At 45.7% G+C, this 11,777-nt stretch overlaps 1 protein-coding gene across 1 annotated transcript; it reads right to left on the bottom strand.

Annotated features, from left to right (window-relative positions):
* Nucleotides 1–338: 338 nt before the first annotated feature.
* Nucleotides 339–5,466, bottom strand: LOC310780222 (uncharacterized protein). Its single transcript, XM_083640805.1, has 4 exons — nucleotides 5,357–5,466; nucleotides 4,458–4,806; nucleotides 1,859–1,941; nucleotides 339–496 (listed from the first exon to the last, which is right to left on the bottom strand). The coding sequence occupies exons 1-3, from the start codon at nucleotides 5,459–5,461 to the stop codon at nucleotides 1,922–1,924; spliced, it is 474 nt and encodes a 157-aa protein (XP_083496931.1). The 5' UTR covers nucleotides 5,462–5,466; the 3' UTR covers nucleotides 339–496; nucleotides 1,859–1,921.
* Between the last annotated feature and the right edge of the window lie 6,311 nt (nucleotides 5,467–11,777).

The following is an 11,777-nucleotide window of genomic DNA, read 5'->3' on the forward strand; positions in this document are numbered from 1 at the left end:
GACAAACTCTCGCCCTTGCGGTGCAGGTCATCGGTCCCCGTGTGGACGATGATGTTGTCGGGGTCGCCCAGGTAATCGTGACAAAGGAGTTGGAGGGCTTTGTCAGTGTGATGACACCAGAACTTCCCCACTCTGTGCTGAGGGAACAGCTTTCTGTGCTCCAAGAATTGGCCATTGGAGTCTATGAGGATTGCCGTTTTAGGGCGCCGCTCCTCTGTGATTGGCTCTACTACGGCCGGGCAAGGAGGTGAGTCTGAGGCCCGAGGGGCGGTGTTGTCTTGTGGAGGGCCGGGTCGTCTGGGCTGTGCTGCCGCATGGCTGCTGCGGCCAGTCTGTGGAGGGCTGGTCTGTGGAGGGCCGGTCTGTGGAGGGCTGGTCTGTGGAGGGCTGGTCTGTGGAGGGCTGGTCTGTGCTGCCTGACTGGTCTCGTCTGTGCAGCTTTCCCTCGAGCTGGACTTTGCTTCGGACGACAATTGACCTGCCACCATATTCCTCGCTGATGAAGATGAGAATACAGAAGAGAATACAGTGATGTTGTCCTGCTTGGCTTAGGGAGTTACTATTAGCAAATGAGCTGTTGGCAACCATACATTACAGCATATTACTACTAGGGCAGGGGTTCCCAAACTTTTCAGACCAAGTACCACTATGCATCAAACCAATTCATTTGATTTATTTGCTGATTTAACCATGCAATAGCATCAGAGAGATCATCAGACAGAAACATAAGGCTACAGGTTAAAAACGGACACACACACACACGCACGCACGCACGAACGCACACGCGCACACACACACACACACACACACACACACACACACACACACACACACACACACACAAATATTGGTCTGTGAAAGAGGAGCCCTTTGAAAAAGTTTTTTTCCGCATCGCTAAAATTTTGCCTAACTTTGTAGCATTATTTAGCCACCTTCCTGATAAGCTAGCATGACATGGTTGTACCACCACTTTGGCTTTAAAACGGAGCCCGGTACAGCCTAGTCTGAAAGTAAAATGTTCAAAATCGTGATATTTCCCAAATATTGCGATATTTCTGAAAATCGGCCCAAGCCTACTCCTCAGGGTTAATGTGTATAATAAAACGGTTGTCTGTAAAATAATTAAATAAATAACTGCAATTCTCTGGCGGACCACCCGCGGAAAAAAAAATCAGAATTCTGAGATTAAAGTCAGAATTCTGAGAAAAAAAGTTGGCATATGACATGTGACATCATTGAGTGATGATGTCACTGATGATATCACCAATGTTGTAGCAGAAGAATGTCTGGGGTCCCTAGATTTTTGTGACGTCAAAGTGGGGTCACAAACCCAAAAAGGTTGGGAGCCCCTGGCCTGGGCTACCCTACCAAAACAAAACCCCTGGCCTGGGCTACCCTACCAAAACAAAACCCCTGGCCTGGGCTACCCTACCAAAACAAAACCCCTGGCCTGGGCTACCCTACCAAAACAAAAAAAAACATATCTGTAAAGGGGGTGACCCGTGGGCACCCATAGAACACATTCTCATTCAGATACCTTGAGGTGAGAGGTGAGAGGAAAATGGCCATGCCAGTTCTTCCCTCTCCAAAATGTACAGCTATTTGATTTGTATCACGATGAAATGGGGAGTGTTGGCAGCTATGTGACATACATACACAAATAGAGGTCATGCTTATCAGTTAACTTTATTGTAAAATTCCACTGCGGACTTTAACAGATGATTTTGTATATCCCCTACTACATCAATGTGTGTGTTATTCACAGACAGGGGATGTTCCACTGTACAGTATTATGTACAGTATATTTACATATTACATTACAGTATATAAATGCATTAAAAAGTCTGTTTTCTCTCACATGATGTTTCCAGCAGTTTCTTGGCCAGTCTCTCAGCACTTCTGCCACTCTGTTGGCGGCCGGTCAATCTTCCTGGCGACGACCTGAATTGAATTGAATACAATTTTATTTGACAGATGTTTAAAATACACAATGAACAAAAAACCCATACACCAGTATTCAAATTGCAGAGGAATTCACACACTATAGTCCAGGACAAACGCGTCATCTCCGACCTACGTGCGTTCGAGCTTCAAGGCTTAAAGTCGCAAAACCATGGATGCTAATAGCATCGGCTATTAGACAGCTAACAGCTAATAACATTAACGTTTAATTGTGTGGGTTTAACCAACTACTGTATTGGTATGCTGATTGGTCTGAACGCTTACGATCGTTGAAAAGAAAAATCTGGCAAAAATGTGTTTTAAATTCACACATTGATTCGTGGGTGGCCATGTTGAAATGGCATAAAAAGAATGTGCTGGGAGCAAATAGGGGTTGAGAAATCATACCCGAGTTTGCAAGAAGGAAGTCTATTTGAGTCTTGCTAGTGGCAAGTGGCAATGTGCGACCTCGTAAACCTCGGAGTAAACGGAGTATTACTAAAGTGTAAAACCACGTATCAGACAGGAGGGTCAAAGTTCAAATGAATCCGCCTGATGCTTTCTCTTTTTCAACATATCTCTTATTGAAGAGACAGAACATCAGAAAAACATCTTCTCTGCAGACAAAGACGGAGAGCCAGTCCAATGGGAGCGCATTCTTCTTTAAACCAAATTAGGTAAATAACTGACCATCCTTTCTCTCTCAACAACATTATGAGCTGGACGCTGCATGTCCCATGACGTCCATTTTGTATAGGTTTGGCTATAATGGATGGCTTCTCTAACATAAACAATTCCCTATAGAACGTTCCTTGCTGGCTTAACAGGAGAAGTATGAAAAAATTCTAATTAAATTTGTTTTTAAACATACTTCAGGAGATGTATGCTATATATGTCGTATATATATATATATATATATATATATATATATATATATATATATATATATATATATATATAACAGGGCTTAAAATTTGGCGCGTGATTGCAGGAATCGCGCACATTTTCCCGAATTCCAGCATATTTTCAATTTTTAAAGGGGGAGTAATCCCGCAATGGTTTGCGCAGGCCGATCTATGTTTGTGCGGAACGTTGCTTAGCAAGCGAAACGGCTGTCTGACCCACTGAGCACAGACTGTAGAAAGAGATGCAGATTATTAACTAAGCGAATGTGATTGGATGAACGTTTGACACTAGGCCAATCAGAGGCAGAGAGGGGCGGGTTATGCCTTTGCCTAGCCTTCGCCATCATGGGGGAAAAAATATCACCTACGGGAGAGACACACGGACGGAGAGGCGAGACTCTGAGAAATACAAGAGTGCTCAAAAGAAATGAGTAGACCGCGAAAACAAAGCTTTAGTTTTAATCCAGAGCAGGCAGACTCATGTTCATTCATTGGTCTCACGAGCAGTTCAAAACCAGTATGTCTCGTGAAGTGTGATGCGATCCTGACCAGCTGTCTATGGAAGCGCCACACATGAGCAAATGCACACACTCAAATCCAGACTGAGGGCACACACATTCACTGCCCAACGACATGTGAAGTTTGCATTGCGAACAATCGATCGATAGATAGAAAGACAGACAGACAGACAGAGTGGGAGCTCACTTCTATCAAGAGAAAAGGAGGTTTGTTGGTTGGGAAAGCACTTCATTTTAAGATGCACATTTTTCCAGAGCACTCTGTTGTATGCTACTTTTTAAATGCAGCCATTATTTTACTTGAAATGAGAAAATAACATGTATTTATTATTATAATAGGCTAGTTATTTATAATTAATCCAGTTAAATATGAAAACTAAATAAACATTGTTGATGTTTATTTTGATTTAACAGTCAGTCGTTGACTACATACAGACATTGTACCATTAGGCTACTGCAATCATTGAAGTAGCCTAAATTCAATGGCACTGAATCATAACGCAAGCTACGTTACAATGTTCCAGACCTTCGCTTGAGGACATTTTCTCTATCTGACCTCTTTGAATTTTAATTGAGTACCCCTGCCATAGTAATTTAGACTCAAAATCTATAAATCCCCCCCATCTGAAGAACATATATACGGTACTGTATATATCTCGAAACGTACGACGACCGCAATGGTGGGGACCCTCGCTGGCGACGCTAAACTTTTAGCTAACCTGTTTGCATCTATGTTCGCAATGGCATCCCTAGTATCATTATACTATTATGGGATGCGATGCGAACCGTTGTATTATGGGATGTGCGTTTCCCAGGCAACGACACGCGTTGACACGTTTTGGAACAGCGCCGCACCAGTATTGTTGTATTGTAATAATATGACATTTTGGGGAGGTGCAGGGAAAGAAAAAAAAGTCCTATATTACATAAGGCGGTGCCCTAGCGCCCTCTACTGACTGGTAGCTGTACCACTTCTTGTCCCCTTCTCTGCCTGGGACCCGATGCCTCTCCCCGTCTCCCCTTCCCTGACCGCCGCTTTCTTTCTCTCTCTCTCTTCTTCTTCTTCCTTTGTCCCTTTCTTCTGGTCCCTTACCCTGGAGCCTCTCCTCCGACTCCTCCCACTTCTTATCCTCTTTTAGGTGTCTTAGCCGTCGTTCCTTGGCCCGCTCGGCGCGTTCCAAAGCCTTCTGCGTCACCCCCTCAACAGTGAGGGGAATCCAGTATATACATGGTTTGGTTTTGGTCTTCAGGAGAGAGATCGCCTCCGACATGGTCACCGCCGTTTGGTTCGCCTCCGTTCTCTCGTCTTTCTTGGTTGCGTCTTCTTTCTTTTCGCGTTGAGGCCGTGCAGCATTCTTTTCGCGTTGAGGCCGCGCAGCATTCGTCTGGGACTTCTTTGCCGATTTGTCCACTTTCTGATCCACTTTTTTGCTTGGACTTTCCTTGAGAGAGAGAGAGAGAGAGAGAGAGAGAGATACTGGTTATTGTCAAATTTCACCAGCTAGTTTCATTATTTAACACACCCACACACCTACAGGGTTCATACAGACATTACAAAACGAAATTCAAGGACTTTCAAGGACTTTTTCCAAGCACAATCTGTTTTTAAAGGACTTCACGCAAAACAAATAATTGATTTTCAAATATAAATTTGGCACAAAAGGGGCATCAAATTTGCATTATTTTACATTTGGTCTTTAACAAGTTAATTCTACTATCAATCTTGTGAATGGGACGGGAAAATATGTGTCTAAAGATTGCTTTGACTTTGAACAGATGCTCAGACCTCAGTAAGAGCCTTTTTGTCTTTTTAATACCAACTTTGGTCAAAATATAAGACGTGACGGTCACTGACAGACAGCGTCATGTGGTTCATGTGAAATTCAAGGGCTTTTAAGCACCTTGTTTAAAAAAAGGGGCTATTTTCAAGGTACTCTTGTCTGTGGAGCTCTTCCCTGAGCTGGACTCTGCTTCCGCCGACAATTTACTCACCATCCTCCTTGCCGATGAAGAGGAGGCAGAGGGGGATCTCCTTCTTGCAGGAGGAGGAGACGAGGAGCGTTTTCCTCCTTTAGAGGAGGAGGAGGAGGACTTCATCTTGGCTAGCTCGGCCAGTAAGGCAGGAGCCAAAAATTTCACCATGGCATCCAGGTCAGTCTGGTGCGACAGGGAGCGGACAGCTAGAGAGACGAGGACGAGAAGATGGTCATGTGACACTTACACAGAATTAACCCATTCATTAAAGATGGGTCAATATAGTGGAATTATATATATCACAATGTGCGTGGGAGGAAAAATGGAAGTTAGCCCGCTCTGCCGCTGAAGTTGCTGGAGCATGCTGTTGATTACCGTAATTATCGGTAATGCATTGCAGTAGCAAAGTAATGGCTAACTAACAAACCTCAGCAGTAGCAGGTCAGAAAACAAGGAGGCGTCGTGGGTCATACTGTATGAGCGAAGCAATGTTGGTTTGGGTTGGACACAGTCTTTTCTCTTACCCATAGACAATCATGTAGTAGCTGTACTGCAGCTTCTACCATTACGCATGTTTAATTATGTCTATGTTATTTGCACCTGTGCAAACAGAATGTTTAATTATGTTTAAATTTGCCTATGCTATTTGCACCTATGTGCAGTGAATGTCACTGTTTCTGGCTTGTTTTTATTGCTTCACTGTTATTGCTTGTTGTTTCTCTTGTTTTCCTGCACCTATATGCCCTGTTATTTTGCACTATGTTGTAACGGAGTCTACAGCACAAGAATTTCACACGTGATACTTGTACTACGGAGTGACAATAAAAATCTTGAATCTTGAATAGCGTTCATATAGAAATTTGCCATTGGGAATATAGCATAGTAGGCCTATGCTGTGGTAGGAATTCATAGGATTACTAATAATTAGGGCTGGGTATTGGCAAGGATTAAGTTAAGTTAAGTTAAGTTATCCTTTATTTATCCCCTTGGGGAAATTCATCCTCTGCATTTGACCCATCCTCTACTAGGAACCTTCCTAGAACTAGGAGCAGTGGGCAGCCACTGTGCAGCGCCCGGGGACCAACTCCAGTTCTTTTGCCAGTACCTTGGTCAGGGGCACTGACAGGAGTCTTAACCCTAACATACATGTCTTTCTTTGATGGTGGGAGGAAACCGGAGCACCCGGAGAAAACCCACACGAACACGGGGAGAACATGCAAACTCCACACAGAAAGGACCTGGGACGGACCGGGGTTCGAACCCGGGACCTTCTTGCTGTGAGGCAACAGTGTTAATCTCACGATACGATACGTATCACGATACTTGGGTCACGATACGATTGTATCACGATATATTGCGATGCGCTACATATTGCGATATTCTACAGAATTTACTCAAAATTAAATAATAGAGCTAAAGATACAACACACTGTGTACCACCCAGGTAGTGTAATAATATGTACATCACACTTTATACTGATAAGTTAGTGGACAAATTTAGTCAAAAACTACTGAGTGTTGAGTGTTACTGAACGCATCGATATGGGAAATATCGATACAGTATCGATATAGGGGTGGGAATCACCAGATGCAGAGGCCTGGCATGGCATGGCCTGCAAAAATAAAATAAAATAAATAAATAAATGATATCGCAATACTTGGCGTCCAAGTATCGATACAGTATCGGGAAATAAAATATCGCGATATATTGCCGTATCGATTATATTGCCCAGCCCTACTAATAATATACTAATATAATTATTAGTTATTATCCCCCAAGGAGGTTATGTTTTCGGTTCTGTTTGTCCCTCCATTTGTTAGCAGGATTATTGCAAAACTACTGGGCCGATTTTCATGAAACTTGGTGGAAGGGTGTAGCTCGGGCCAAGGAAGAACCCATTACATTTTGGAGTGGAACCGATCCGGGTCAATGGGAGGGGGCGCGGCTAGGGTAAAGGGGCTGTAACTAGGGAGAGGAAGGTCGTACAGGGTCGGGATTGGAGGGCTGGGTAGGGGGAGGGGCCAGGTGTATCTGGGTGGTGGGAGGGGGCGTGGTCAGGAAAGGGCCGGGCCGTAGAGAGTCGCCGTTAGGATTAAGACAGACCGGAGCAGAGAGTGCAGGTGCTGAAAAAGCTACACTTACCCACAAGACACTAGGCTTTTACCCAAAGACATACAGTATGTATGCTTTTACATTTGGTTTACAGTATGTTTGTGGAGATAGGGAACGTAGGAAGGCTATAAGATGTGAAACAACGTCTTAGGGCGTTTTCACAACTAAAAGTCCGAACCAAGGTTCTGAATGGGATTTATCATTATGATTACCGTATTATGATTATGATGATTATGATAAGGTATTTCCTTTGCCATTTGAATCATATATATGCAAAGTGAATTTTGCTTGATTAACTGATATTGTGTAGAGGGCCACATATATTCTATTTTGAGATGAGAGATTTTGGCCGTTTAAAATCAGTCCAGACTTTGGACATGCCTGGTACTGTATGTATATAAATACATGCCTGGTACTGTATGTATATAAATACATTTAAAAGACTTTGGACATGCCTGGTACTGTATGTATATACAGTAGATGCACTTAAAAGTGTGTTTTCTCTCACATTGTGTTTCCAGCAGTTTCATGGCCAGTCTCTCAGCATTGTTGCTGTTCTGTTGGTGGCTGGTTGATCTTCCTGCTGACGACCGTCTCTCGGGGCTCCTGGAGCGAGAGCGACGCCGGTGAGAGGAGGAGGAGGAGGAGGGAGGGTCACGCTGCGGGGAGCGGGAGTGAGACCGGGACCTGGACAAATTATACAGTTCAATATCTCACAAGGAACTCGGGAATACTCAGGAATGACCAGCTCTATATCATCTGTATCCCACTGACCTGCGACTGTGTCTGGAGCTGTGCGGAGATCGTGAGTGGGCCCGGTGTGTCTCCCTCTCCCTCCTCCCCGCTGAGCCACGGCGACGTCGTGGACTGTGCGAGCGGGATCGGGAATGAGAACGGGAATTCGAACGAGAATGGGAGCAGCTTCCATGTCTGGGTTTCTGCCGCCGTTGCTGTGAACTCTGGGAAGAGAAGGAGGGCGGGGCTTCTCTAGCTGAAGAACTGGAGAGGGCGCTGGAGGAGAGAAGGGCGGAGTGATGAAGGGGAAATGAGCTCAAATCAGCAGACTGGACATGAGAAGATAGATGTGATTGTTTAGTGTCTGAAGAAATTCACCTGGACACGTGTGCTATCTCATCATCCAAGTCTGGGTATCTGGAGAAAAACAATTCAAACACATTGATCCAACATGCCAAGCAACACAATAATCAAGTCACTGTTATCAGGGAACATTTTCACCAATAAAGGGGCTCATAAAAACTGCCTCAAAAATCTCTCTCTAAGTCTAAACGCACACATTAAAAAAAATCACCCCACTTTACTAATCTAACCACTGGATTTATGCTGGTTTGGATAATAAAATGTGCTGCAGCCGAGCTTTGATGTTTTTCATTATGATGCCTTTGGCTTAGAAACACCATAATGAATAGAAAGAGAGAGAGAGACAGAGAGAGAGCAGAGAGAGAGAGAGAGACAGAGAGAGAGACAGAGAAAGAGCAGAGAGAGAGAGAGACAGAGAGAGAGAGAGAGAGAGAGACAGAGAGAGAGCAGAGAGAGAGAGAGACAGAGAGACAGAGAGAGAGACAGAGAAAGAGACAGAGAGAGAGAGAGCAGAGAGAGAGACAGAGAGAGAGACAGAGAGAGAGAGAGAGAGACAGAGAGAGAGCAGAGAGAGAGAGAGACAGAGAGAGAGAGAGACAGAGAGACAGAGAGAGAGCAGAGAGAGAGAGAGACAGAGACAGAGAGAGAGACAGAGAGAGAGCAGAGAGAGAGAGACAGAGAGAGAGAGAGAGAGACAGAGAGAGAGAGAGACAGAGAGAGAGCAGAGAGAGAGACAGAGAGACAGAGAGAGAGAGACAGAGAGAGAGCAGAGAGAGAGAGAGACAGAGAGAGAGAGACAGAGAGAGAGCAGAGAGAGAGACAGAGAGAGAGACAGAGAGAGAGAGAGACACACACACACACAGAGAGAGAGAAAGACTGACTGTTGTTGCAGGAGCTCGCAGTTCTCAAGGTGAAGGCTGTTGTACTGATGGCAGATCCAATCCTAGTAGTCAAAACCACACATGCACGCACGCGCACGCGCACACACACACACACACACACACACACACACACATTTAGAAATATATTTGATTCAACATCAAGCAGTCTTGAAAAGTTCTTTGTCCTTTCCTCAAAGCCATCTCCAGTCTGTCGTATATAGGTCGGTGAGAGTGTGTGTGTGTGTGTGTGTGTGTGTGTGTGTGTGTGTGTGTGCGTATGTGTGTGTGCGTGGGGGTGGATGATTTTGGTTAGATGCCTGAAATAAGGTCTGTGGTTAACAAAAGTGTATTACACAAACAGGTGGGACAAACAGTTGGGACAGTTTCAAAGGTCTATGGACAACATTAGTTTATGCACAGTGTGATGGTGGTGGGTCCTTGTCTCTAGCAGAGCTGGGCGGAAACACTATTTTTAAAACAAACATTTGGAGCAGAGAGGCTGGCCTTGGTTCATGTCTCTTCTAGGTGAAAGGTCCTGCTGTTAGAAGTGACTAATTGATAGTCGCACAGAATGGAGCACAAAAACGTTTTTTATCTTGATTAGCTTGTCAGGCTTGTCAATCAACAGTTCCCCCCAAATATTGTAGGGACTGGACATTTTTTTTAACCATTTTGCAGCTTTGGATAAAAGAGGTCGGTGGTTCGATCGCCGGCCCCTCCTCCGAAGTGTCGAAGTGTCCTTGGGCAAGACACTGAACCCCAAATTGCCCCCGATGGCTGTGCCAGCACCCTGCGTGGTAATTGCCGCCATCGGTGTGTGAATGTGTGTGAATGTACCCACTCATTGTAAAGCGCTTTGGATAAAAGCGCTATATAAATGCAGGGACAATTACCATTCATATGAACGACAGATTGATCTAGAAAATGAGAAAATGACGTGATGTATTTTTACATAAATCCTGCCAAATTGGAGGCGGTGCCAATATGGTAGAAACGTTTGACCTTTTGAATTGCAAGTATTGAGAATTGAAGACCCCCTACACAAATGATCAAGAAAAGTAAACGCTGCACAAACTCCTAGAGAGGGAGAGATAACGGAGCACGGTCTTCCACTCACCTTCATCTGAGCACATTCTTTGTTACACAGAGAACAGGTATGTGGAAAGATTGTGGGCGGGATCGCCGTGTAGTCGGCCATCATGGACGGCGTTGGCAACCTCTTGCCGGCGGCAATCTTTGCCAGCGGCTGCTTGCAGGAATGCGGCGCGGTCGCACGCATGAGGTCCGCCTGGTTCGGGACTGATGGAGGTGGACGATTAACCATGAGAGGACCGCCGGCGCCGGGGATAAACACTGGAGGTGGCATGTCGTAAGAGGCATCAGAGATGTTGTGGACGTGAGGAGGAGCAGTTTGCATTGGAGGGACAAATGGAGGCCACGGTGTCCGCTGCACCTGCATTGGTGTCCGCCGCATCCGCTCCTTCTTTTGAGCCTCAAGTCCAACTGTTGACCGCCGAGTTTGACTTGGATCCTGAGCTGCGTTGTCATCGTTGCCACTGAGGACCACAAGGCGGCGGGGTTGGTTAGGGTTCACGACACAGACGAGAGTGGAGCGCGCGCAGGCTTCTGATGGGTCCCTCACCAGAATGGGTTTGGAGTCGAGGACTCTCTTGTCTGTGTCTTTCTTCACAAGTGAGGTGGAACTCCGCAAGGTCTGGTCTGGTCTCTGAGACCGTTTGGTTGGGACTTGGCTTGGGGGAGGCGCAGAGCTCAGCGTTGAACTGTAAGAAGAGCCGAGACCGGTAACAGAACTCTGCTCACGGGAAGAACCCAACGCGCCGCATTTCACCAATCCAGTTTTTTCCAGCTGCGGTTCTTCTAGGCTGTGGCTGCTACGAGCGTAACTGTCCATCATCAACAAGCTGCCACTTCCACCACTGCTAGCGCCGCCTCCGACGCTACTGCTCTTCCCGCCGATCTCATCCCCACGCCCTCGAGTAGATTTACCAGTATGTACATAGTCAATAACTTTACTCTGCTGGTGAATGTTAGGTACCGTTTCTTCCTGTCGTATCGCCGCCTCTCCAGAACTACCCAAATGGTCCGATCCGCTCGTGCCTCTGCTGTGTAGTTGGGGGTCCATTTTTTCCTCCGTTGCCTCAGACCTCTTGTCCTTCTGGATGCGGATTTGACGTAGGATGAACGGCAAATTGGCATGGGTCAACTGGTCCTCGGGGAAGGTGCTGAGGTGTTCCAAGTCTTCCTTGTTGAGTCCAAAGTGCAAAAGGATGTTTGAGGCAGATTCTGGTGTGTATTTGGGTCGGCTGCACTCGGCAGCAGTCACAGG

The sequence above is a fragment of the Poromitra crassiceps genome (genome assembly GCF_964638095.1).
Source record: "Poromitra crassiceps genome assembly, chromosome: 7".
NCBI lineage: Eukaryota > Metazoa > Chordata > Actinopteri > Beryciformes > Melamphaidae > Poromitra > Poromitra crassiceps.

Coding starts and splice junctions, on each gene's coding strand:
- LOC310780222 (XM_083640805.1), bottom strand. CDS start 5,461: ATGAAGTCCTCCTCCTCCTCCTCTAAAGGAGGAAAACGCTCCTCGTCT. Junction 4,807..5,356: donor CTTCATCGGCAAGGAGGATG/GTGAGTAAATTG, acceptor CTCTCTCTCAAG/GAAAGTCCAAGCAAAAAAGT. Junction 1,942..4,457: donor GTCGGAGGAGAGGCTCCAGG/GTAAGGGACCAG, acceptor AATTCAATTCAG/GTCGTCGCCAGGAAGATTGA.